The sequence below is a fragment of the Dermochelys coriacea genome, chromosome 1, assembly GCF_009764565.3.
Source record: "Dermochelys coriacea isolate rDerCor1 chromosome 1, rDerCor1.pri.v4, whole genome shotgun sequence".
Taxonomy (NCBI): Eukaryota; Metazoa; Chordata; order Testudines; family Dermochelyidae; genus Dermochelys; species Dermochelys coriacea.
The window spans coordinates 27,368,733-27,396,583 of NC_050068.2; the positions used below are offsets into that span (position 1 = coordinate 27,368,733).

A 27,851-nucleotide genomic window follows, 5' to 3' on the forward strand; every position below is an offset into this window, starting at 1 on the left:
ATTACCGCGGCAGAAACCGATCCCAACACCCCTCTCCTAACAGCCGGCTGCTAATGACATCATCCACCTGGGGGTCCCCAGAGCTAGTGTGCCAGACTGAGCCACAGCAACAGGTTCACAGTGGCCAGGAGCGGAGTTTGTATGATCTAGGGCCCAGTGATGGACGAGATTGATGCCTCTGGCCCAGTCTGCCTGAAGTATTTCTCAAAAAGAAAAGGAGTACTTGTGGCACCTTAGAGACTAACAAATTTATTTGAGCATAAGTTTTCGTGAGCTACAGCTCACTTCATCCGACGCATTCGGTGGAAAATACAGTGGGGAGATTTATATACACACACAGAAAACTCTAAGGTGCCACAAGTACTCCTTTTCTTTTTGCGAATACAGACTAACACGGCTGCTACTCTGAAACCTGAAGTATTTCTGAGCACCCCAACCTCGTGCTTAATGCCTGGGAGATTCTTGTTGTCACCGCTCAGGGCTGAACTGTTCAGGGGTGGTGGTGGTAGGGCATTGTCACCCAAGCACCCTGTCTGTGGAATTTGCTCCCTTTGATGTTCTTCCCATGCCTGTCTCTAGTGATCCCCAAGGTCTGTTGTAAGATACATTTACTTGATGTAAGTTGTAATGGCTTTGTGTGTGTGTGTGTGTGTGTGTGTATGTCTGTGTGTCTTTTAATTCCTGGGAAAATGACAGCCCACTTCCCGCCATTTGTGAAGACATCAGAGGGTCTTTAATGCTCCCCAGTGGAAGCGTCCCAGAGTTTTACATAATATATTTTAAACAAATTGTTATAAATGTCTAGCTGCTACGGGCACCCAGTAAATTAAATAACAACTATTAAGGACATTCCCGAGAGTTACACCTGTAAATAAATATTCATATTTTTGCAATCAGCCCAATTCTACTCCCTGTGAAATCAATAGGAGTTTTGCCATTGATTTCAAAATGAGCAGGATTATGCTGATAGATCAAAGTACTGGGAATTTAGTGCATCCAGTTTTGATCTGAAGACATCAAGAGCAGGAGATGCCATCATTTCCCTTTGTAGCTTGTTCCAGAGGTTGGAATTAAATGTTATGCAGTTCCCTGTTCAGGGGTGACTGTTAGGTGAGATCTTAAAACTGGATGTTGCCCCAGCTCTGAATGGTTATTGAACATGAGGATGCTGTGTGGTAGTTGGCTGGTGTCTTTCACCCCAGCTGTGTCTGCATTTCAGTAGTGGTGTGTGTGTATGTATAGCTGCTGAAGTGTTTTGGGTTCAAAGTTACTAACCGATGTTAAGTGATTGCGGCTCCAGTGAGCTTTATTGTGTGGTTCGGAGATTGATTTTTGGGTTGGGAAGGTGAGACAAATGGGTGGAGGTTTTCCACCAAATGCATCCGATGAAGTGAGCTGTAGCTCACAAAAGCTTATGCTCTAATAAATTTGTTAGTCTCTAAGGTGCCACAAGTACTGCTTTTCTTTTTTTGATTATGTAAGTGTTTTCCAGGTGGGTATTAAAGGACTGTTTAATCTAACAGAGAACAGCACAACAAGAACCAATGACTGGAATTTAAAGCCACACAAACACCCACCCCGGATGGTCTAAGTATACTTAATCCTTCCTCATCGTGGGGGGGATGGACTAGATGACCTCCTGAAGTCCATTCCAGTTCCACATTTCTGTGATTGTATTTCAGTTTTTGGGGGTGGAGTCACAAAACAATAGGAGGAGAAGCTGCCTTCATTATAACTTTTAGCCTAGTGGTTAGAGCACGCATCTGGGAGACCCAGGTTCAGTTCCCCCCATGCCTGATAGGGAGAAGGGATTTAAATGTGGATCTCCCACATTGCAGGAGAGCACCCCTCGCCACTGAGATAGTCTGGTGGGAGTTTCAGTCTCTGCTCTTGAATTTGATCCACCTTTTATAAATAAATTAAATAGTCATTGGAGCAGGGATTGAATTTGGGATCTCCCACATCTCAGGTTAGTGCCCTAACCCAGGGGTTCTCCGCCTTGCCAGACTACTGTACTCCTTTCAGGAGGCTGATTTGTCTTGTGTACCCCCAGTTTCACCTCACTTAAAAAGTACTTGCTTACAAAGTCAGACATAAAAATACAAAAGTGGCACAGCACATTAGCACTGACAAATTGCTTCCTTTCTCATTTTTACTGTATAATTATAAAATAAATTGTGACACCCACCCCCAAGAAACACTGATATAGTCTATAGAGCAGTATAAATAAGTCATTGTATGAAATTTTAGTTTGCACTGACTTCACAAGAGCTTTTCATGTAGCCTGTTGTAAAACTAAGCAAATATCTAGATGGGTTGACATACCCCGTGGAAGACCACTGTGTACCCCCAGGGGTACATGTACCCCGGGTTGATAACCACTGCCCTCAGAACTGCAGAGTCATTCCCACTCATTCCCTGGTCCAATAACAATTCACAGTGGCAATTCATAGCTATTCATAATGATAATGTATGGTCTTTTTTTAAATTATTATTATTTGGAATTGCCAGAGCACTGAAAAATTCATTATTTGCCCAGCTCTAGATTTTAGAGAATGGTGGCTTAATGCACAGGTTCAGAAAGCTCTGAATCAAAAATGTAACCTTAGAAGAAGAAGTCGGGAAGTTACTGTTTCCTTGATTTAAAAAAAGAATGGATGACTGATAAGGCACTTTTTTCAGAGTAGCAGCTGTGTTAGTCTGTATCCGCAAAAAGAACAGGAGTACTTGTGGAACCTTAGAGACTAACAAATTTATTTGAGCATAAATAAAAGCCTCTGAGTCAGCTTTACACTGTTTGTCTGTATTAAATACTGTACTCTGACATCTTTCACTGCTGGTTCCTGGCCACATCCGCTGTGCCCCCATTGTGCAGTAAGCCTTTTGGTGCTGCACAAGACTGACACCGTCTATTAACTTTTTCATTGCTGGGGTCCACTGCGCTGCTTCTGTCCGTTAACCCTTTCGTTCCTGCAAATACCAATAGTGTTACTCAGTCCTCTAGTACTTAATGACCCATGGAAACAAAACAAAGATTCAGTTATTCCAAAGTGCTGGGATGGGGGACTGGCAATTGACTGGAAAAATATCCCAAAAAAGTACATAGGAGAAATCTTGTGCTCTATCTCTGAAGCATGAGACAAAGACAGCAAACCTTTCAGTACTTGACTGATGGAGCAGTGGGTACTGAAGTGGGAAAGATTAAAACAGCTCTCAATTTGCCAGTCGAAACATTGTTTTCAGTGTTGTTGTAGCTGTGAGAGTCCCAGGATATGAGAGAGACAACAGAAATTGGTCCAATAAAAGATACTACCTCATCTACCTTGGCACCCCCAACAGAAACAATCTTATACATCAGCACATAAACTGCAGGGTCAGGAGGAATTTCTCTCCTGCATCACAATTAGGGCCTAATCCTGTAATTCACCTGCACATAAATCCCATTGCAAGGTTTGAAAACAATACAGGCAAATCATTTAACTCAATAGGAATCCCCTGCAAGGAGGACTTACAGGATCTAGTCCCCTTGTCTAGGTGCATGGTTGAGGGTGTGGTCGCCATTCTATATTGGCCACTTGCTAAATGCCAAATGTCCTGGACCAATGTTCTAATTTGGTACGATAGCGCATGGTATCCCATGTCATATTGGCATTTCCTGGTAGACGCTGGATTTGAACTTGCATTTTGTTTATTTCCTGATTTTTCCTCAGGCTGCTTAATTCAATCACACATGCAGCTTGCTGTCAAGACTTCAGTGAAGCTCACATACAAGACATAATGTCACCCGAAAGGAATTTAGCTGTATGGGGTGGGAGGATTCTGGAAAAGCAAGCTGACATTTTGAAACACAGTGGGCTCACTTCCTTGCCTCATTGTTTAGGAGACAATCTGATCCTGATACAGACTCTCTTGTTTCTACAGGATCAAATATTTTTCTGTGCTTAGACCAAAGCAGGTAATTGTAGTTACACAATATTTACACACAGTCTAGTGGTTGTATCTGAGCTGTGTCCACACTTGCATCCATCTTTAGGCAAACTATTCCACTGTCTTAACCCACCAGCCAAACATTTCTACTAATAGCTAAGCTAAATTTATCCCTTTGTAAATGTTAGTTGGAAATGACTCATCTGTGGCTCCCCACCCATTATAGAGAAGTTCTGGTAGCACAGTGCCCCCAGTACCACACTGGGAAATTGGCTTTATATTGCCTGATTAGAAAAAAAAGCAAATCACCAACACACCACTTCGTACCTTGTCTTTCTATCTTTTCTATATATGTTTGAAGCAAAGGAGTCCAGCACAGCATTTCACTGATAGTCCTACCAAAGCAATGTGAAAGGGCAATGGATGGTCTTTTTTTCTGTAAAAGATTCCCATGTATCAGAATGGAATTATCCATTTTAGCAAGCAATGGTATTGCACAGGAAACTCATATCCATGTTGTTCCTAATAATGACCCACATTTTTTTTTCATCGCTGCTTTCTAGTTAGTTTACTTTAATCTCTGAGCTTCGTGTGGTTCTTTCCTAAGTGTATTAAAGTACAAACCTCTTTGCCTGTCCATGGGTAAATTCTCCATCACTTGGAGAGGTTAAATCTAAATTTGATGTCTTTCTAAAAGCAATTCTGTAGCTCAAGCAGAAGTAATGGGCTTCATACAGCAATTATTGAGCAGAATTCTGTGCCCTGTGTTATGCAGAAACTCAGACAATGATTATAATGTTCCCTTCTGGCCTTAAAAATCTATGAACTCCAGAGATCTAAGTGACATCCAAATCCTCCAGATAAATGGGGTTTTGGCTATCGGGGTAATTACTAAGAAAACATTTCTCTTGGGTCCCAACTTTGTAGCACAGAGAAGGGTTTCCAAGGAGGGAAAGAGGTTTAAATACCAGTCTAATCAGCATTGAAACCTGTGCCCTTCCCTTTTTAGCAGCATCTCAGTGCAGCTATCTCTGAACTCATTAAAAACAAGCTAAGCTACAGGTCCAGTCCTGCTTCTACTGAAGTTAAGAGATTTGCCACCAACTCCCATGGGAATAGGATCACACCTTAGATGTATGATAGTTTGCATGTTCCATGGTTTCTAGCCAATAGGACCAAACCATGTGTTCCCTCTTGGTTTGGGAATAATTAACTCTTTAGTTACTGGATTAACACACAGTCCAAAGCATTTATCTAATAGTGGGTGCGGTTACATATTTGTAATAGTCTTAAACACCTGGCATTGTCTTCACACAGACAAATGGGAAGAATCCAGTTTACTGCCATTCAAATTTTAAAAATGGACTGTTACTTGGAAAACAATGGTATCTTGGCATGTAACTGGGATTAGATATTTAATTGGGTTGATTCTTGATTGATTGGTTCTTGATCATCACTTTTCAGGTTGAGAAGAAATTGTCCTCCACGGCACACTGGGGCACCTTGCCAGGATGTGGAAGCCTTGTCTGTGCCTTCAGTGGGTTAACTCCCCAACTCCACTTGCCATGGGCAACACAAGCACCCTTACACAGGCCCTATTGTGTCTTGTCAGCGATTGGCACACTCCAAGTCCTCTGAGCATCTTTGCTGAATTTCTAGCTCCTGGTCCACTGGACATTCACAGTATTCACAGATTGGCTGTTTCCAAAGAATCAGTGCACTGCAGCTTAGCCAGTCCATCTCATATCACCACTCTGCTTAATACACACAGCACTTAGATATGTTTATAGTGAAAACAAGTAACAGTAAGGAGATTCAAGTCATAGGAAGTGACAGTATCGGAACAAACATAGTAAATGAAATCATAACACACATTCCAGAACCTAGACTTAACTAGATATTGTCATGTCCTAATAGAGCAATGCTCATCCAAAGTCCTTCCAGCATTGTACAGCTAGGCTTGGCTGTGGGCCTCTGTTCATAAGATAAATACATGGCTAGCCTGCCTCCTCCGTGAGTGAGCCAGTGTTTGCCTCTGCACCCCCAGCTATACCCCAACAATCCACTGACTTTAGTCCTCCAGGATCCCATTCTGCTATTTATTTCTTCTTGTAAATTTCCTCTCTTGGAGATTTCGCAATCTCTTGATTAGCATTTGGCTCAGTATGCCCACAGCCATCCATAATGGGACATTCAATGCCCAGTGCACACAAGACCAGTCAGAGAGATAAGTGTCTGTTACTTTCTGCTTGAAATGAACCTATATGAGACATGTCACCTTCTGGTTACCTGCCTTTAAGAACATAATTTTCAGTAAAAACAAATATCATCCAGACATACATTTACAGTGATTATGATGATTAGTGGACTAATGTAGAGACCTCACATGCCACCCTTTAGTGAATTATTCATATATCTGATCCAGGGGATCCCTGTAAAAATCTAGGCACCTCCTGTGCCCTCTGCCAGTTGATACCAACAGGTTCCTGGGTCACAGTGGGGCATCACCTTTCTCTGGAGCACTGAGCAGAGGTCAAGAAAGATTTGGATGTGCCTCCATGGGCGATTCAAGATTTGCAAAGGTCATTTCCTTCCATCTTCCCCTTATTTCTTCAATTGAGGTGTAAGCAGTTTTTGCTGGGCTAGGAGTTGAGACATACAGTTTTACCTGGTTATGCCCTCATTTAGTTAGGGATCTAGGCTTTGCCATGCAGCTCACTTCCCTTTTAGATGCATGCCTAATGTCACAGCTCAGGCATATGTACAGAGCTTATCTGTACAAAGTCCAGTTTTGTGTGTGTCTCATTAAATTGGCTAACTGATGTAAATGCAAAAGGTGTGTCATACAAAGGGTGCTGTAAACTTTACTTGCCTTGGCAAGCCTCTGCATGCATGTTCCTCTATTGGTGCTACTCCACATTAGTCATTGAAAATGAATTTTGTGCTCTACCCCCCACCCACACACCTTTCTTGTTCTCTCTGGCCTATAATTTGTGATGATCACAACACAATCAGCTTGATTTCACTTTCTTCCCCCTAAGATGAACTGCTCAAATGTAAAAGCACAGAGAAGAAAGCCTGACTTTGTCTCTCCTGCCAGCCACTGTGCTGTAATCAATTTTACTTAACCAGCCCCCACATAGATCTTTGGGTCTCCAGCCCCTGACCTACTTCTGCATGCCAGGGCCAGAGAAGAACAATACACAACTGTGTTAGTAGCACGTCATACACAATGCAGAGACAAGACCAGAGGATTGAAGCATTATTATCTGAGCTTCTACTGGGATTTCTGGGAAATAGTGAGGGTGCGGTTGTTGTAGGAATTTTTTGAAGGCTTTGAATGCACATTCTTCTTTAACTATTCACACCCCATCCTTCTCCCTGTCTTCATTGTGATTCATTGTCCTGCATGATCCCACCTGCTCTGTACAAAACATGCCTCTCTAGTCTTTACACAGCAATAGTATTTGACATTGATGTAAAGGCAGTAAAGCACAAAGCTCTTCACAGAAGGTATAGACATACAGCACCAGCAAAATGCATTTAGTGCTTAGGCGAGCAACCAGAGAACGTACAGTGCACTATACCACACTTAGGGGTGAGAGGGCAGATTTTGATTATGGACCCTAGAGCAATCCTTTGCTGTGAGTGCCATAGGATCTGTAACATTGCCACGTAGCAGAATTCAGGTCTCTTCAAATGACTTCTATACAGTAAATTTGCAAGGTACTTGCTTTTTCTACTGTAACAGAGAAGGGGTAAACTAGAACTGTGAGGATTTGAACCTGTGGTGTCAGGATATTTAGTTATTGCATACAGGAGGCTTAGAGCACTAAGCCATTGCTTCAGGTTGACATGGTATTACTCAAAATATCAAAAGTGTCTCTCACACCTTACACACCTTTGTAAAACAAAAAGTCCATTTTGAAGGAAACAAAAGGCAGAGAACATACTCCCAAACTGCCAATCTCTTCTTTGAAAGGAATTGTGGGAAAGCTGACATGACATGGCTTAAGGTCTTCCAAGGGATGCTCCCTCAACAAACTTACACCACCTCTTGCAGAACAATACATAAGTTGCTGTCACCTCACAAGGCAGGTGAATCAGGTGACTCAAATAATACACGACAGTAACACAATGATTCTAAAGTGAGACACTTGCATACAGGGTTTGAGGTCATGCCTGTTCCTCCTTCAGATCTTTTACATCATTTTCTAAATCAGAGGACCCTTCCCCAAGTCCACTTTACTGAGCCATAAATTTCGTGAACTAACCTATAAAACCTTATGTCAACCATATTTTAGCACCATATTTTCAGTCAATATTATTTCCCACCTTCCTCTCAGCTACTGATGTTAAAGTCACTTATTTGTTTGTAAGAAGCAATGTTTTTCATAATGTAAGGCAGCTTCATATGTAACTGATAGGGATCAGGGACTTGGTAGAGGGCTACTAGAACCTTTCACCTCTACTGTAGATTATACATTTAAATCTAGCCCAGGTCGGTAGTGGCCATTCAATGTCAGCGTGGTAGCCTATTTGAAAAGCACTACACTATACACCCCTGTATCAGCATCCTCCTTGTCTGTCTCAGCAACAAGGTCAAGAACTGACTGGACTGTGGTAACTGACCCATCCTCTCATCCATAGCATACTAGATCCAGTACTATATTCACAGGTTTAAAAGAATGCTCTAATCCAGCAGTGCTCACACTGTTGTACCATCACTACCATTGGCCTGCAGCCTCTTTTTTGTCAGGCCATGACTGACCCATTGTGAGAAGCACACACCAGGGAAGTGGGAGAGGAAGGGGTCCTTGGTGAGAATTTTGCCCTTACAAAATGGGCCATACTGTGAAAGAGTTGGAGAACTGTTGAAGTCTTTTGAAACTCACCAAATCCATCTAATGGTGCTCCTCAACATGCTGACCCACAAACCTCATCTTCCGGTACAAAGTATTTGACAGCTAGTTTGCCCCTCCCCCACCCACCCCAAAATATAGGTACATTACCAAATAGGCCAACAATCCCAGGGTGTGGTTAACGACATGCCTGCTAATTAAAGCATCTGCAGAGTGCCAGATTGGTTTGTTTTCTCAGGTTTTACTAATCTCACACCCTCTCTTCTGAGATGAGATAATCATACCACCTCTGTGCCTCTATTTCCCCTCCTCCCATTTCTCTCTTGTCTATTTACATTGTAAAGGACTGGCTGTTCCTATATGTTTATGTGGGGCCTCCGTCTTGGTTGGCACTTTTGTAATCAAATAAAACAACAAACAAATAATACATAATATCAATACACTGAAGTAAAGTTTCTGGAGTCTGAATCTCCTAAATAGATTTTAAGGTCAAAATAGACCATCACATCATCTAGTCTGTCCTCCCAGGTAATATAAGACACAGAGTTTCACCTAGTGATTCCTGTGTTAAGCCCATAACTTCTGGCTGAGCCACAGCCAATTTTTTTAGAAAGTTACTCAGCCTTAAAGATTGCAAGTGATGGGGAATCCACCACGTCCCGAGCTAAATTGTTCCAATGGCTAATTACCCTCACTGGTAAAACTCTGCACTTTATTTCCAGTCTGACTTTGTCTCGCTTCAACTCCCAGCCACTGGATCTTGTTATACCTTTGTCTGCTTGATTGAAGATTCTTCTTCTATCTGAAATCTACCTACCCGGGTAGGCACTTACAGCCTGTGATCAAGTCATGAATAATGCTAGTCTATGGGTTTTATTAATTATTCAAGATTTATTATATTACATATTTAGATTGTGATAGTGAGCAAAGGCCCAATCAGGATCAGGCCCAATTGTGCTAGTCATTGCACAGCTAGTTAGTATCTAAGGAGACAAGAAAACAGACTCACAACAGAAGATAGACAACATACAAGCAAAATGCTCCAGAATAACATACATCAGAATTCCAATTCAAAATAAAAGATGTTTATTTCCCCAAGTCACATCCTAGCCCAGCCCTACCCCTCTGCTCAGGTGCCTCAGCCAACATGCTCCACTACTTCTAAGGGCTTCTCTACACTTAAAGCATGGTGATCGCTGCATCGGCAGTTTGATTTAGTGAAGACTTGCTAAATCGACCGCAGATCACTCTCCTGTCGACTCCTGTATTCCACCTGAACGAGAAGCGCAAGGGGAGTCGATGGGATAGCATCTCCCATCGACATAGTGTAGTGTGCACCCTGAAGTAAGTAGATCTAAATACATCAACTTCAGCTCACTTGCGTAACTTAGATCGTAGTTACATAACTTAGTGTAGTGTAGACAAGTGCTAAGAGTGCTCTCAACCAGTCAGGACCTCACTATACTAGGGTCTGTACAGACACAGAGTAAATAGCCTCTACCCCAGTGGTTTTCAAGCTTTTTAGGCTGCATACCCCTTTCCAAATATTATAGTCTACTACGTACCTCCATCTGCAATAGAGTCATAATATATCTATGATTATATTGCTAAGTCTTTCTGAATGAAATGCACTGTCTGTCCTTACAGCATTTTTCTTGCATGCCTCCTGGCGACAGCTTGTGTACTCCTAGAGCTATGCATACCCCAGTTTGAAAAACCACTGCTCTACTCCCAAACAGTTTATAATCTCTGCTACTTCCACCTCCCAAATCCCTTTAGTACCATCACCACCCAAAGTCCTTTTACTCCTTATAAAATGCTAGAAGCTAGCCAATGAGCCAACACTCTGATCACTCTGGCACTAATTAGACCCCGCAGAGTAATCTGATTAGGGATTGGGATGCAATTAGCTAATCAGGCTGAGGGGGTGGGTGCTAGAGGATTAATTAGCCCATAAATTGAGGATAGATTAAAAAGTACAGGAAGTGCTGAGGAGGCAGGAGCACACCTAGGTGAATCCAGATTCATTTCAGTTAGATCTCAAGGAAGGGAGTGCTCTTCTTCTCTTGGGCCTGGGGGAGTGGGCTGATGATACAAGGGCTGCAGTAAATAATACTTCCACCCAAAACTTTATAGGTGTTAGTGGAGGAAACATAAATAAATGGCATTACCTAACCAGTGGACTCTGAGCAGATTTCTGTGGTGCATGACAGTGGGAGCAGGATGCACCCTGCTACATTCCTGGTTTGCTTACTGGCTCAGCTGCAGGGGGGGGACGCTGATATTATTTTACAAAAATATTTTTTTTCCCAGGTTCTGCTATGAGCCTAATTTTAATAAAGGCTCCTTCCCCCACACCCAGGAGACAATGAACATGCAGGTACAGGTGCCCTCTGATACCCTGAGGGCATGTGCACTATCCATAAGCAGGGCCAAATTTGGAGCTGCTGTATCTCAAGTAAATGGAATGCACCAACTGGGCATTTGGCCCTTGGTCTCTTCTCCTCCCCCAATTTTTCTCTGCTCAAGTTGTAACAAAAAATATAGAGGGCTGGGCCCCATGCGGTAATCTCAAGGGGATAGGGGGTGGCAGGTCTGAAAAGCGGTCAGAGTTGAGTGTGCTCCAGTAAACAACTGGACTAGATGGGTTTAAAATCAGGGAATAAAAAATAAACTATTTGAGACAAATTTATGGCTAGTCGAGAGAGAGAGATGAGAAGCTCATTTTGGGAATGAAGGAAAGCGAGCCAGGCAGCATTGCTGTTGCCAAGGAATTTAGATTTTTTAAGCCCTTCCCTTTCATTTTGTCCAAACTTTGAGAGATATCCTTTTTCTTAGAAACATTAGTTTGGGTATAAGACTTTATTTTACAGGGGTTATCAATTTCATTGGGGGGGTATTTTTAAGCAATTTTTGAGTTTTATGTCAATATCCCCAAACTCCCAGTTTGAGGGCTCTCTTGTTAGATGTACTGCAATGAGTTGTAACAGCACTATGCTAAAGTGCACTAGGGAACCTTTAATGTGCACCAGCAGGGTCCACACAGACCAAGTAATGCGCAGCATGTTTGTCTTGTTTAAAAATCACACCCCAATAGCATGAATTCCATGTCTTTGTCGACAAGCTCTTAGATACAAATAACCATTTCTCATGTTTTTCCTGGATAACCCCCAATTTCATTTTTGGCTTGGGGGTGTGTTATCAGTGCTTATCAGTTAAAACTGAAAATCTGAAGCCCTAATGAGGTACGTGAGAGGCCAGAGAATGCAGGATCAGACTGGCACTATAGAGCCAATCAGACTCTCTGTAAAAAGGAATACCTCTTTCCTTGTGGGTTATTTAACTGAGTTTGTTTGTCTTACACACAGGAAACAAACATATGGCTCCACAATCAGGAAACACAACAGATATCCTAGTACTAAAACAAATTGCACATCAGCATTCCCCAAACTTTAGAAAGCTGAGCCTCTCTTTTGGGATAAGGAATCCAGTTATGTCCTCCGTGTAAGGCCTCCTCAAAATGAGCAGTTACTTAGGCCATGTCTACACTACAAAATTAAGTCGACCTAACTTATGTTGGCATACAGCCACCACAGTAATTACGTTGCTTGTCCATGTCTACACTTGCTCCTTGCATCAGCAGTGTGCGTCCTCACTAGGAGTGTATTGATTGTACTGTCAGTGTGAGGCACTGTGGGACGGCTCCTGAAAGCCAGTAACAGTCGACATAAGCAATGCAGTGTTTACACTGACACTGCGTCAACCTAACTACATCGACTTTGACTCTATGCTGCTCATGGAATGGAGTTATTAAATTGGCATAGCAGGGTTGTTTTGTCAGCTGGTATGAAATATAAATGCAAACACTTCCATAGTTAGGTTGATGTAAGACCTCAGAGTAGATTGTGTTGCTTTTCCTTGTATGATACTTCCTTGCCTTCCTTCCATGCTTTGTTGAATAGTGAATTAATTGACAACATTGACATCATTACTGGCATATAGTTAGTGTCCGTTGAAATGAACGGGGCAGTTCACACTCTCTGCAAACTCATGAAGAAGTCGTCTCTGCATCAGTTACACTCAGGTCACACGTTCACGGTTTTCTTCGCAACCAGTTCAGCTAAAGGCTTTTTAAATGAAAGCCAAGACTCTGGAGAACAACTAATAGGCCTATTCATGTCAGCTAGTCTTTTTTGTCATCCCTTCCCATCACTTCCCTCGGCTCCCTCCCTCCGGGGGTTTTGTACTGAAGCCTATATAATTCATCCTTGATTAGGGGTAACATTTTCAGAAGCACCAAAGTGACTTAGGAGCATACATTCCATTTTCAAAAGTGACTTAGGCACTTAGGTGCCCAGTGAAAATAGGAGTTAGGCTCCTTAGGCGCTTGTGAAAATGTTACCCTGTGCCACCTGTATACGTATAAGCCTGACATTTAATCAAACTCTAACACCTCATGTCTGGTTTCAGTTCTTCATTTCCCAGGTACTTTTTCACAGATTTTCTATCCAGGTTTTGAGCTGAAGCCGATTCTCTGCTTTTCTGGGCTCAGGCCAGTGGTATCTGCATTCGCTTTTCCATGATCTCTCCTGAGTGTGACTAACACTTTCTGTGAGGGTTGGTTAACCAGGCCTGTGTCTGAAAACAAAACAAACCCATTTACTACATTTCCTGTTGTTCTTTAGACTATTTTCTCAGCCTACCTCTGGCTCCCCCATTGGACAATATCACAGTAAAGGTGCCAATAGATTTTCCTGCTTTGGTACGGCTCCTAGACGTCATCTCCCTGTGTAAGGGAAGCCTTGTAGGTGAAGCTCATCATTAAAGCTGGGCTATTCTCAGCTCTTCCACAGATTTCCTGTGTGACACTGAGCAAGCCACTTTAGCCTCTCTATGTCTCAGTTTCCCCCTCTGTAAAATGGGCTAATCCTTCCCTTCTTCATAGGAAGATTGTGAGGTTTAGGTGCTTTGAGATCCTTGTTTGGAGGTAGCTATAACATAAAGTATTATTTAAGTGGGATCTAATCTGTATGCTATTGATGTCTTGGTGAGGGACTTACCAATTTACCAATAGACTTGACCATGTCTGAAAATGACCAGTCTGATGCTGCATCTGATTTTGCCTCCTTGCCTGCAGGCAGTCTTGTTTCCACTTTTTCTCTCCATTTCCACCACCCTCCTAGCCAGGTGGTCACACTTCGTGTCAATATGCCACACCTAGTCTTCACTTTCAGTTCTGTGCATCTCTTGTCATGCTCCCAAACCCTTCCTTTTCCTACCTGTCAGCCATTGCCCCTCTCATCAAAAGCCACTTCTTCAGCTGCCGATGGATTTGACCTGCTCCCTCTCAGCCTTACAGAATGGATGCTATGGGGCTACAGTTATTTGCATTCCTCTCTTGTTGTTAGCCCTTCAGTGCCCCAGCAGTGACAGGGAGATTCCAATGGAAGCATTGTTAGGACAGTCTCCCCCTTTACCCTGTTGGCCACACAGGGCAAAAGTGGGACTGACCAAGGTGCCATATACAGATGCCCATTGGACAGATCAAATCACGATAGACAGTGCTGAATGGCTTTCACTCCAGTTTGTTTTCCCATTAAATACTGTTTTCACAGATTCGGCCAAAATATTCAAAAGTAGCCATTGATTATGGGTCCCTTAATTCTGGTGTGTCTAACATGAAACCCTTAAAGAGGCCTGATTTCAGAGATGCTGAGCACCCACAACTCCCACTCTCTTGCATTTCTGCCTTTGGTTAATCAGCCTTTGGTTAATCAGGTGAGACCTTTAGGCCTGAGGCTTTTCAGCATTAAGAGCTAGTGACTGTGGTTCACCTTGCACAGATGCAAAAGGGGAGAGGGAGGTCACCTCTTCCTGTGACCCTACGTCAGAGCCATGCACAACATGGCTGGGGAGCATGATACTGACAGGTAACTAGTAGCTTTTGAGAGATAGCCACCCCAAAAGTGGCAAAGAGAAGTCGGCTCCAGGTAGTGCCAAGACCCTGCTAACTCTCAACATTAGCCAGTATGTGGCTGGAGAGGACATGCCACCTACCCCCTCTGAGGGGTGCTGGGGTTGGCATTACAGTGAACTGCCCCAGCCCCTTTGGAGCCCCGGAGAGATTTCCTTCTCCACCCACTCTGTGGCTCTGAGCAGCGATCCGGCCTGGTCAGCTGATGATGGACAACAAAGGAACCAGAACAGTTATCGAGCTCCCTCCAGCACCGAATTACCCCTGAGCTCTGAGTGTTGGGAGCAATCTCCTGGTGCCTCTGTAATTTGTTTGTGTGGCGTGTGTCAGCAGAGCCCTGCATGTGTTCAGTTTCATAATGCACTCTATGCAGTAAGCTCTCACTCCCTGCAGGGAACGGCTGCGGTTTCATATTTCATTTCCCTTGTACAGTACACCCAGATTCCAGTCGCTTTCTGGCTTCACTGCAGTGCATTATGCAGAGCACAGGTCCTGCATCATATCCAGCAGAGACAGACAGGGCTTCTCTCGGTTCCAGGCAGTGGACCATGAAAATGTCAATTTTATTTTCACTTTGCATCTTCGCTTTCCCTGGCTTTTCCCAGGGCAGGGTTGTTGGAGTGGATGAAGCTGGCTTTGCTGAATGCAATGAGTTCTTTTATGGAGAAACCCCACCAGAAGGATTTACGGAGTCTTTCCATGTGAAAATCTGTCAGCAGTACAACAAAGAGCCACGCTTCGCAACGCTCTACAGCATGGAGGACAAGACCCCTCTTTATTCCGCTTTTAAATACACAAAAGCAGCTCAGAGAGGGGAGGAGAGCTGGATGGTTGAACCGCAGGTAAGTCAATTTGCCCAATAGCTGTCAAGCAAATCTTCTCAAGAGTTAAGGCATGTAGTTATCCTGGGCTGTTGGGGATGGAATTTTGCAAAGATGTCAGGGAGCTGTGAAATCCTTCTAAACACTAATGCATTAGAAATAGTATTTATTCTTGGGTTCAACCCCGGACAAATCCATGGTCTCTTGTCCCAAAGAGCTTACAATGAAAACTGAAAGGCATTGCATTCAAAATGGAATAAGAAAAAGAGAAAGAAAAGGAAGGATTTCACACTTTAAACCACTATATCTGTCTATCTATCTGAGAGAGACAAGGTGGATGAGGTAATATCTTTTATTGGCCCAGCTGCTGTTAGTGGAAGAGACAAGCTTTCAAGCTTCACAGAGGTCTTCTTCAGGTCTGTCAGAGCTCTGTGAAGCTCAGAAGCTTCTCTCTTCCACTAACAGAAGTTGGTCCAATAAAAGATATTATCTCACCTACCTTGTATCTCTCATATCCTGGCACCAACATGACCATAACACTGCAAACTATCCAGCTAGCTACCTGGTAGCTATTACACAACACAGAGGGCTGTGGATAATAGGGTTAAAAGTTTCAGTGGCAAGTTGATGTTTGTTCTATTGCCAACACTGATTCAGTAGCTGATAAGAGCTCATTAACTTCATTGCACTGGAATGAAACACACATTTGTGATTCACACAATTGACACTATGGCAGTTCTTTGTGTCCCTCTGTTGTGGATACTGTAGCTGGAAAGAGGTGTAGCATAGTTCCCTGCAATATGAAAGTTTTCAGTCAAGGCAGGAGAATTCAGTTAAAAAAAATGTTATCTGAGTGTCAGTTGCTCTTGTCTATACTGACACTTTGCATGTTTAGCTGACTCCTTAGGGTTGTTATGTTATAGTGTTCACCCTTAAATCCTTACCAGTGCAGACCAGACCTCTGTCTCTCCAGAAATAAGCAAACAAAGGTGCAGCAGCGAGCAGAGGTGGTGCTAGCCCATTGGGGGCTTCCACACACACAAAACACGTAATAAAAAGCAAATAAGGGGCCCCGTTGAGTTGCTCGGGGCCCTAAGCAACGGCTTTGTCTGCTTATGCCTAGCACCGGCTCTGGCAATGGGTCATGCAGGTAGAAAGTGAAGACGAATTGTGATGATATTAGAGATTGTTCTGTGTGATGCTGAGTCAGACTGGGGCTCCTAAAGGAATCTGCACAGCACATGGCCCTCTAGCACATCTAGAAGAGTGGTGACACCAGTTATCATCAAAGTCATTTCATGAGTGATATGGACACAGCCATATGTACCCAGACATGACCACAAAACATGCATGAATAAAGTTATGTGCATAGGTACACACACAGACATAATGAAGTATATCACACAGCAATCTTTTTTTTTTTTTTTTTTTTTTAAACTCTGGAGTGACTAAGGGTTATCCCAGGATATTTTGCAATAGATCGTGATGTAACTTGGAACTTCACTTGTCTCCTCCAGTGTACCATGTCTGCTTCTTCAGGGATATATGAGAAATATTTGCCAAAAGTAGCACAGAGATAGTAATCCGATGTGACATAAAGGGAATGTCAATAGCCTCCACTGTTTGGTGTAATAAATAAAGGGGGAGGGGTAGCTCCCTTTTATGGGCACCCAGCCAGCCAATCGCTATAAAATCCCTCTGAGTAGCTGTTCTCTAATTCCTCTTCCTATAAAGGGTTAAAAAGTGTTACTGCAAAAAAACCAAAACCAAAACACAACAAAAAACATGTCAAGGATAATTCCCCACTCTGGCACTTCTGGCACTGGTGGGGGCCTGCAAGGAGTCTAAAAATTAATACTTGCCACTCCAGGCTTTTATTAAACTTCCAAGGTTACAGCTTTTCTCTGACCTTGGATTGGTAGATGCTGCCACCACCCAAGTGCAGAACCCCTTTGAGAACCCAGGAAGGCACACTGGGATACCCTCAAACCCTTTCACCCCCTCTCCGGGGAAGACCTGAGAAAGAAAACACAATAAATCAGCTGTTGCTACCAGCTAATTAAACAACGTGCACAAACCTCTTAGCACACAAAAATTCTATTCTGTTCTTAAAAAAAAGAGGTACATTTTATTAAAAAAACAAAAGGAAGAAATACATCTGGGAACTTAGGCTACTGCTAGATTTAAAAAGAGCAACTACAAGGATTAAGCATCAAGAATAGTTTCTTGAGGTCCAGGTTAAAGGTTACAAGCAAAAGAAAAGCACCTGAGGTTAGCACAGAAGCATCCACAAGCCATAACAAATAAAAATAATCATGTCTTCCTAAACATTTCCTGATCTACTTATATATCTGGGGTTTTAAATTAGTAGTTTCTAGGTATGATACTGATGATTTTTCATACCTGGCCCAAAGCTTCTTACAGCACAGCTGCTCTGTCCCTTCTCTCTGGGAGAACAACCACAGACAAACAAAAGGGGAGTCTTGTTTCAGTTTTAAAAAGTTCTGGCCTTCCCATTGGCTCTTTTGGCCAGGTACCCACTCACTTCCTTTTATCCATGCATAGTAGTGAAACTTTTTAACCCTTTACAGGTAGAGCAACTAGAGAACAACTACTCAGAGGGACTTTATAGCTACTGGCTGGCTGGGTATCCATAAAAGGGAGATCCCCTCGCTTTCATTTATCACAGTTGGTTAGACATGTGATGCGCAGTGATCCAGCAGTCAGGATTTTTAATGGAATATATTTATGGAGAAGAAGGATGGTCTAGTGGTTCAGGTGCTAGCAGACGCTGGTTCAATTCTCTGCTCAGCCACAAGCTTCCTGTGTGATCCTGGGAAAGTCCCTAAGGCTTATATACACAGGAACATCCAGGAAAGTTAAACCGAATTAACTGAATGTGTGACTTTGAAGTGGATTTGTTAAACTGTATTAAATCCCCTGTGTGGATGCTGTTATTCAGCATTAAAGTAGCCTTACTTCACTTTGGAAGTGTATGACGGGATCCCTGGCATGCAGCCTGGGACAGTGGGACCGCTATGCCCCCTTAACTCTCCAGCCTGGTCTGTCTCTCACAATGCTTTGCTAGTGACAAGCAGCAAACTCCTCCAGGCACTGTTATCACTCAGCACAACCTCATGTGGAGTCCCACACCCAGCTAGATTGCATGAATGTTCCCAGAGCCATTCATGAATCACACAGAGAAAGGCACTAGTCAAATGCCCCCAGCTCCAAGCCTTGTATCTCATGAATATACCATCTTGCACTGCTCAAGACAAGCAGTGCAAGTTTATTAATTGGTTCACCACATCAATGGAAAATGGACATACACCAGCTTTTGTAAACCTGAGGAGAATTCCAAACACTTCAGGCAACCTCATTGGTAAAGATAAACAGTTAAACAAATGTATTGACTACAAAAGATAGATTTTAAGTGATTATAAGTGATAAACACTCTGACTTTTTGCCTACCAAAAGAAAATAAAATGTAAGCATGCAGTCTAAACTCTCAACCCTATTAGACTGGTTCCCTACCTGTAAAATGGTAGCTCCTTCACTGGGGTGTTGGGAGGATAAGTACATTAAAGATTGTTTGTAGCACTGTTGAAGGATATGAGAGAGACAAAGTGGGTGAGGTAATATCTTTTTTGTTGGAGCAACATCTGTTGGTAGAAGAGATAAGCTATCAAGCTTCACAGAGCTCTTCTTCAGGTCTCAAGAAGGGACCTAAAGAAGATTGAGATTGCATTAAAGATTGTGAAGTGCCAGATACTCTGGTAATGGGGGCCAGGCAAGTGCCAAAGACAGCTAAAGGTGTCAGCACACTAAATAAGCACAGCTTCATTTTGACTGTGTTACGGCCCACAAGAGTTCTGCAACAGTGCTTGTATCTGAGTTTGAAATGGTGCTGGAGACAGCCTTCCTGGAGCTCTGTTAAAGAGACAGAGAGCACTTGTGGCACTTGGCAGTTGTGTCAAATATAACTGCTGCATGAAAAGATTAATAATGGTGGGAGGCATCAAGGAAAGAAATGTTGCCAGTTGCCAGTGTTGCCAGCTGCAGCATAAACTGCCTGCTCTGATATTTTTATGCTTGGAACAAAAAGACCAAATGTTCAAAGTGAATTGAACCCCAAATCCTGCAGTTGCAGCTGCACATCCACCGCAGACAATTGACCACCTACATAGTCAGCTTCTCACAGCTACCCGATTCGTAACTATTTTTTTTTCAGAGTAGCAGCCATGTTAGTCTGTATTCGCAAAAAGAAAAGGAGTACTTGTGGCACCTTAGAGACTAACAAATTTATTAGAGCATAAGCTTTCGTGAGTTACAGCTCACAAACTAGTGTGCTTGGAAAATTAAGTTCATGCCATATGTTCTGTATACAGTACCCTTCACTGTTTAGTAATGACACACAATGGAGTCTATGTGTTGTCTCTTTATCATTCCATTTACATACAAAATTCAGCACAGGAAAGAGGCCTGGGTATACTGGGGACACCTTAGTGAAGACTTCTGCCCAGGACCGAGGTTGCAATCAGAACAAACAAGATGTTAGGTTACACGAAGAACAGGATGAGAATAATACAGAAAATATTATAATGCATCAAAAATGAGTCCTATGGCCTCATCTGTGACAGTATGCAGTATTGGTGTGCAGTATTGGTCACCCCATCTCCAAAAAGGATATTGCAGAACTACTGGGTGTCAGATAATGGCAACAAGAATGATCAAGGGCCTGGAAAAATGCTCATATGAAGAGAGATTGAAAAGATTAGGGTTGTTTACATTAGAGAGATGAATAAGGGGGGGCATGATAAAATAATGAATAGCCTAGAGAAGGTACAGCAGGAACTTCTCTTCTGCCTGTCTCATAACACAAGAACAAGGGGACATTCAATTATGTTGAAAGGTGGAACATTCAAAAATGATAAAAGGAAGAACTTTCACTTAACCTGCAATTAGACAGTGGAAGTCATTGCCACAAGATGTCACTGAGGGACAAGAATTTAGCAAGATTCAAAGGGGGATTGGACATTTATATGGATAACAGGAACACCTCGCTGAAATAGATAATGCTAATACAAATTTTGGAAAGAATATAAAATTTCATACTTCTGAGTTTAAGCCAATCTCTGACGATTAAGGGTAAGGGTGAGACCCTCGGGGAGGATTGGGGGCAAATTACTCCATATCAGCTTTGCGTGGAACTTCTTGCACTTTTTTCTGTAGTATCTGGTGCTGGGCTTTTTTGGATATTGGTCTAAATGGACCAGAGATCTGATCCACTATGGCAATTCCTATGTACAATACTTATAGCTTAAATAAATCAATTAAGAAAGGAAATATAGACAGATGATGCAACGTGTGTATAAGATGCTAAGATCACAAATTTTTGGAACCATCCTTCCTAAGTAAGCCTGTCTAAATACAAAAGACACCTGGCTATTCAGGCTGCCTAGGGAGTGATTTGGGACAGACTTTGGACCATGCAGTTTAAATTTCCAAAAGAAGGATGTAGGACGTGTCAAGAAAGAATGACTGGCAAACAGATAGAGCTGTTGTGTCCTGGGAAAGAACAGGGAAGACATTGCTTCGACTATGCTCCGTACTATGCGTTCCTCCTCAGACTGCTTGTTAATTTGCTTGCATAACTCCATTGTCACTCCAAGTAAGATTCCATGCAAGAATGCCTGGCACAGGAATTACTAGCTAAGATTTCCTAGTACAAGAATTACTAAAATGAGTGTACCACATATATAGCACTGATCCCATAGAATAGCTGGGGACATACGGGCTCTGTCTGTTGCCCCCAAGTGATATGCTCCATTCTCCATCATCCAAAGTCTTTAAACTAAGATGGGATGCTTTCTAAAAATATCTACTGTACTCCAGCTCAATCACAAATAACAGGCTTGATGCAGGAATTACTGGCTGAAATGGTATGGCCTGTGTTATGCAGGAGGTCAGACTAGATGATCAGAATCCCTTCTGGCCATATATCTATTAATCTGAAGAGCGATAGGAAAAATAGAAAAGATGGGTGGATTCATATCATCTGTTGACCTGGGCATCAAGTGGGTGAGATAATGTGCATTTCCATGCATAGTTTGAATGTAGCTTCATATTATGCAGCAAGGTAAACCGCATCCAGTAATTGTTCTCTTTTGTGTCTCAGATAGATGATCCTGGAAATGACTTGGAGGAAATGGTGCATGAAGCCGATGCTGTTGGCTCAGTGAACAACCTTGGAGCAAACCAAGCCCTGACCACAGACTATGTGGACTCCGGTTATGAGAGAGGGCAGCTAAACCCCAGTTCCCTCAATGAAGATGATTTCCAGCTAGCCACATACACCCTTACTAATGCTGTCCCTATGATTCCATCTCTCAGCAAAAGCTGGCACAAGGATATCAAGAATATAGTAGAGCAAGCTTTGGCTCCACATTGTGAAAACGGGGCTCGCCTGTATCTTGTTGCAGGTGCTGTTCCGTCCAGCCTCAGAGTTAAAGACAAGGTGTCCATACCAGAGTTTCTCTGGCTGGCAGCTTGCTGTGATGCTCCGGAGGTATGGTCTGTGGGCTTTCTGAAACGCCCGAGTGGTGAAAACAGTATAGAAGACCTGTCTGTGGAAGACCTGGAGAAGCAGCTTCCTTCAGGAGCTCACTTGTTTAAGAAAAACTGTGGGGGAGGCAGCCAAAGCCAGGAGAAAATGGAAGCCATATTGCAAACAATAAACCAGATCCAGTCTGAAGAGCCCATACTGCAAACCATGGCAGGGAAACACAGAGAAGGCCAGAGAGCCCAAGAGAAGCGTGGAGAGAGTAGCCTGCTGAGAAGAGTAGCCGGCATTGTTGCGACCCCTTTCACCAAGCTGCTGAGAATCGTCGGCTATGTGTTGGTAGAGGTGGTGAGATACATGTATTATTTCTTGTGGTATGTAGTCAAGCAGCTCAGCAATACTGCAATGGGCGGACTCTACAGCTTATGGAATGGAGTGATGTCCTATGTCAAAGAAATCAGCACAGTGCTGCTGAACATCCCCAGGGACATGGCCAAGGTCACAGCAAACATCGTCACGGGCTTTGTCCGGATCTTCCAGAACACCCTGAACCTCATCTACAGGATTCTCAGCATCCCCGTTGGACTCTTCCTTCATATCATGGCTTTCCCCTTGGACACTCTCTGTGCTGTTCCCATCGTCCTCAAAGACATGGCCGCTGGAGTTGGCGGCACTTTCTCACTCATTGTCGATGCCACAGCTGCCCTGATGTCCACCTTTTATTACATAGCTACTCACCTAGGCAAAAAGTTTGTCCCTAAGCTCTCTTCTGATGACTGATAGGGACGGGAAACAGAACTGCACAGAGATGTGGTGAAAGAAAATGGGGGCAATATGTTCCGATATGTGACCATTGCTGACAGTTCTTGTTGGTATTTATTGCAGTGACATTAATAACACCAAACCAATCTGGTGGTCACATGGAGGGCCTATGGCACTTCAAAAGGGGATTCCATTACAAATCGACTTCAACTTATTGTAAAGTGTTCAGGGTTTCAACTGGGGTGATGAGCTCTCTGTGGATTTCAAGGCCAATGTCAAGCTGCTTGCGCTGTGAGACACGCTGAGAGTCGCACAAAGTTATTCCTTCACTACTAAAATAGGAAAATGCTGATGCCTGTTCGTGGGCAGTGCTACAAAGGCACAGCAAAAGCAGGCGTTCATTGGTGTGCGTAGATAAGGAGCTTATGCTGCCCCTCCCCCTCTGCTAGGATTATTGCATGGGAAGAAACCACATAGAGCTTAATTCTGCCTTTAGTTGCACTATTGGCTTCAGTGGAGTTTCGTGGGAAGGAACTGAGGGCAGAATTTGGGCTGGTATGCTTTAGCTGATAATTCTCATCCCTTGGCCTTTCAAGGTAGCTGAAATGGATGGAACAGCCCTTAGTGAGAGTAAATCACAGTTGTCAGTGGCATGGTGGGGTGTGGGGGATATTTACCATTTTTCTTAACTATCCATAACTTTTTAAACTGACCATTGGTACCAAACAGTTATCCAAGACCTGGGGTCTTTATTCAGTGTGGGCCCAATCCAAAGCTCAGTGAAGTCCAAGATAGTCTTTTACTGGCTTTGGATCATACCCTAATGCCCCAAACAACCCCCCACCCATTGCCTCTGATTAGAGACCAAAGTCTCCCAAATAAATGCTTCCATGCCAACTCATCTGGAGATCTTGGCAAGATTTGAGACTCAGTTGTGTTCATCTTGTGTGTGTGTGTGTGTGTGTGTGTGATGTGCACTGGGATCCCCACTCAGCTGGAAGGAACCCTCCAACTGTGTTTCAGGCTGAGGCGACAAATACGTGACTGTCATCCCGGTTGGTCTGAACAAACACAGTCAGTACAAGGCCTTGCGTGCAATGACAAAGGGCAGAGGAGGAACCAGATTCTGCCACTCTAACGCTGAGTAATCTGTCACTCCACAAGAATACCCGTTGACTTATAGGGAGGCTATCTGCAGTGTGAGGGATGAATCGGCGTGAGCAAGGTGGCAGAATTTGGCCCTAGGAAGGCTGGCTGATACCTGTCAAGTGTTTGGTCTCCTGCCTACCTACATCCAATGAGAGGGAAAGCAGATCTGAGGAACCACCCTGCGGTCTTTATGCACCTCAAATTCCCAGTGAAGGCAGGTTGGAAGGTTATGGAAGTCCTTGGGGGTGAGCTAGGAAAGCAGGATGAGGCAGAAGCCCATCGGGCTGGGGAAACGGTGATCTGCAGCATCCTGCAGTAAGTTTGGAAGAGGGGGTTGGCCACTCTCACTAAGTTAGCTTATCAGGGCTGGTGCAGGCAAAACTGGAAGGGGCAGGAGGCACCAGGGTGGAGGAGGCCCCAGCCCATCAGTGACAGGTTGAAAGGCTGGTGTGACTGTAATTGCCCCGTGTGAAGCATAAGCTGCTTGATGCTAATAGAGCTTGAGGGGAACCCGGGCCCCTGTCACTTTATCACAGCAGCCCTTGTGCCCCCTCCTCCTGCTGACAGGACATACCCATCCACTTTCGCCCCTAGCTTCTGGACTCTCCACAAGTGCACCTCCCAGTGCTGGACACATCCCCTATTGTCCTCTGTCCCCCTGGAGATCCCCCAGCCCCAAGCAGGCATGCCATTGGAGTCTGGGTGAGTGGTAACTCACTTCATCTGGAATACTGCAGTGGGCAGATGAGATCCTAAGCAAAGGGCTTTACAGGGGAGGTCACAGTTTAACTCAACCGAGCCCCACTCCAAAATGCAGTGGTCCTGCATACTAAGAGGACATGGTGCAGGGGCATGATCTGTCTGCTCCCCAGTAAACAAGGGCGTAACTTCAGCTCAGCTTACACCTCCCCTTGGGAAGGGACTCAGGGGAAGGAGTTTTGATTTCTTGATACTGTATAAACTTTGTCCCTTGAGAGTGATCCTTGCTGACTGCATCAGCATTCACTACTGTTGATTCAGTCTGCAAGCACACAAATGCTGTAAGAAGTTGTAGAAGAGACACGCACTGACCCTCCTCTAAGTTCCTTCACACCCCGCACTATGCATTTTGTATGCATGACTATTCTGCTGTATTTTTATGTAGCTCTTCTATGCTTTTACATTTGTGGGCATAACTCTATGCAAAGTCTCTGCTGGGGGAATCTGGCTGCTCTGTTACATGCTACTTGGGAGCAGTTCTGGGTTTGAGAAAACTTTCTTACAGTATGTGGCAGCATTCGCACCATTTCTATTTAATGACAGGCTGAATTTGGGGGGAGTAGATGGCTCAGGTGCTTGCAGTGGAATAAAGAAACTCTGGCTGGTTCAAATCCAGCCCAGCTTAATTATGACTGAAAGTTATTACTCTGGCTTTGGGATCTGTGTGGAACAATTATGTGTCCCAGGCCAGTTCCTAGCAAACAGTCCAACATACCTTGGCAACAGAGAGGCCGTAGAGAAAATGGACTTGGAGATCAATGCCACCTGTCACTCCTAGAGGTGGTCACCCCAGGTCAGGGTAGAGGCATACGAGTGGAGTCATATGAGGAAGTTTATACGGCTACTCCCCATGCTGCACCTAATCCCTGGAGAAAAAGGGTTGTCAATCCAACATGCACAACATGGGTCCCAAATCCCGTTGGTCATTTTTTACTATGCTACATGTCCAAGCAGTCTATAGAGAAACTGCCTAAAACACAGAACAAATATTGCAAAACAGCTATGCACAGCTATAAACTAGCTGTTGTTTGAGATTAGCCTTATCTGGGCACAACTTATGGTGTGGGAGCTTGACCTTATCTTTGGAGCTATGTGGTATTAACAAAATTAAAGTGACTTTGAAAAAAGACAGACTTCATATTACATTGCTGTGAATTGTTACGATTAAGACTGCTGACCACTCAAAGGGCCATACTTAACTGGGGGAAATAACAGTGTTGTAGTTTCACTTTGTTGCTGTACTACTCAGAATCTGGTGGTGTTATTAACAATATTTTGTGCTTCTATAGCACCTTTCATCTGAAAATCTGAAAGCACTTTGTATGGCTTAGTTAGTTAAGCCTTGCGACATACTTGTGAAATAGATGAAGGATGAAGATTATATAGATGCATATGCCCATGCCCCCCTTCCCCATAAATTATCTAGAGAGGGAGATCGAGAGAGAGAGATCATTTTATTCATCATGAAATGCAGCTACCTCTGGGATGAATCCTGGCAGCTATTTTTTTTTTAGCACCATAACATTGCACAGTAATTTAGGACAGGATGAAAAATACAGTAAACAGCTGAAGCTGCAGTGGGAAATGTAGGGAGGTAGGAGCCAGATACTTGGGTTGGATATTGGCCAGAACAATGTAGTTAGTACCTCCAGTCTTGCAAGCAAGCAAGCAAGCAAACAAACAAACCAGCCACACACCATGTTATCTTTAGTGACCATAGAGGTCAGAACTTTGCTCTTTGGTTGAAACACAAAACTAAAGTGACACCTAAAAGCCATGCGGGGGCACTGACTCCAGTTCTGACATAGAAGGAAGAGTGCCACTTCCTGCAGTGTCTGTTCCACTTCCTGCAGCACTGATGTTTTCTTGGAAAGTGCGCTATCTGAACCCTGACCCACCTTGCTTAGCTCGTGAGATCTAAGAACATTCACAGCAGGAGATGGGAGGGAGATTTTTCCTGCCACCTGTGCCATTGTGCCTGATCCGGTTGGAGTTAATGACCCTGTGTCAGGGTGGTGGAATCCAGTCCAGTGCGGGGTGAGTGCACCCCCTCCTCCCAGCTGCCCTCTACCTCAGGGCGGTGAGGTCTAATGGCTAGAGTTGATATAATTTGCTTCCGAGAGGGCATGGCCTAGTGGTCAAAGTCAATTTGGCTGTCCTTGTCCTCCGGGCTAGAAGGCCTAATAGCAACAATCAATACAGATGCCCCCTCCCTTAAGGCTGAATGGCCCAATGGCCAGAGTCAATAGGATGGCCCTGCTTCTCAGGGCTGGGCGGCCCAATGGCCAGAGTCAGTAGAGTTGCTCCCACTTGCAGGGCTGTAAGGCCTAATGCCCAGAGTGAGTACAGCTGCCCTTGTCTACAGGGTGGTAAAGCCTAGTGACCAGAGCCAATGGGGTTGCCCTTATCCGCACGGTGGTAAGTCCTAGCAGCTAGAGCCAATGGGCCTCACGGCCAGAGCCAATAGGCAGGTGGTGACCAGGCTCAGGGGACCTGGGCCACCCTGCTCCACCAGATCCTGGACCAGGGCCCTAACAGTGGTGGAATGTTCCACCACTGAGTCAGCAGGACTCCAATCAAAACACGCTGACTTCCCACAGGACTATAGCTAGTTCCCCTGGGCCACTTCCTACCAGGTCTCTTGGAGCAGTAGTCAAGGTGTTGTCATGGTCTCCAGGCTTCTCGGTGCACGTGGTTCCCGGTGACTCCAATTCCCTTTGGGCATCCACAGGTACCTGGGTGTTTGTCTGGGTCTCAGCGCCTCTGGCTACTGCAGTCAGGGGTTCCAGCTGCTCCCAGGCTGCATCCTGCAAGGTGCAGCCTTCCTCCTCAACGGTCAGCCCAGACTGAGCTAGGCTGTTCCTTTTTATACTATGTGACAGGGCAAGGCCAGATGTCTATAGAAAAGTAGTCTCTTATTGGGATCTGGAAAGTGGGCGGGCGAAGCCCGTCATAGAATCATAGAATCATAGAATCATAGAATATCAGGGTTGGAAGGGACCCCAGAAGGTCATCTAGTCCAACCCCCTGCTCAA

At 44.0% G+C, this 27,851-nt stretch overlaps 1 protein-coding gene and 1 long non-coding RNA gene across 3 annotated transcripts; one reads left to right on the top strand and one right to left on the bottom strand.

Moving 5' to 3' along the window:
• LOC122457883 lies at positions 1-27,673 on the bottom strand. Of its 2 annotated transcripts, XR_006277581.1 has the most exons (5): positions 27,450-27,673; positions 25,532-26,238; positions 19,119-19,310; positions 413-2,970; positions 1-192 (listed from the first exon to the last, which is right to left on the bottom strand). It is a non-coding gene; the product is annotated as an uncharacterized LOC122457883 (long non-coding RNA). The 2 variants fall into 2 exon arrangements; XR_006277582.1 differs by lacking the exons at positions 1-192; positions 413-2,970 and adding an exon at positions 15,737-16,377 and having other exon boundaries at positions 27,450-27,665.
• On the top strand, positions 14,946-25,442 carry ENDOD1 (endonuclease domain containing 1). Its single transcript, XM_038388828.2, has 2 exons — positions 14,946-15,605; positions 21,763-25,442. Exons 1-2 carry the CDS (start codon positions 15,240-15,242, stop codon positions 22,924-22,926), a joined length of 1,530 nt encoding a protein of 509 aa, XP_038244756.1. The 5' UTR covers positions 14,946-15,239; the 3' UTR covers positions 22,927-25,442.
• Positions 27,674-27,851: the final 178 nt, after the last annotated feature.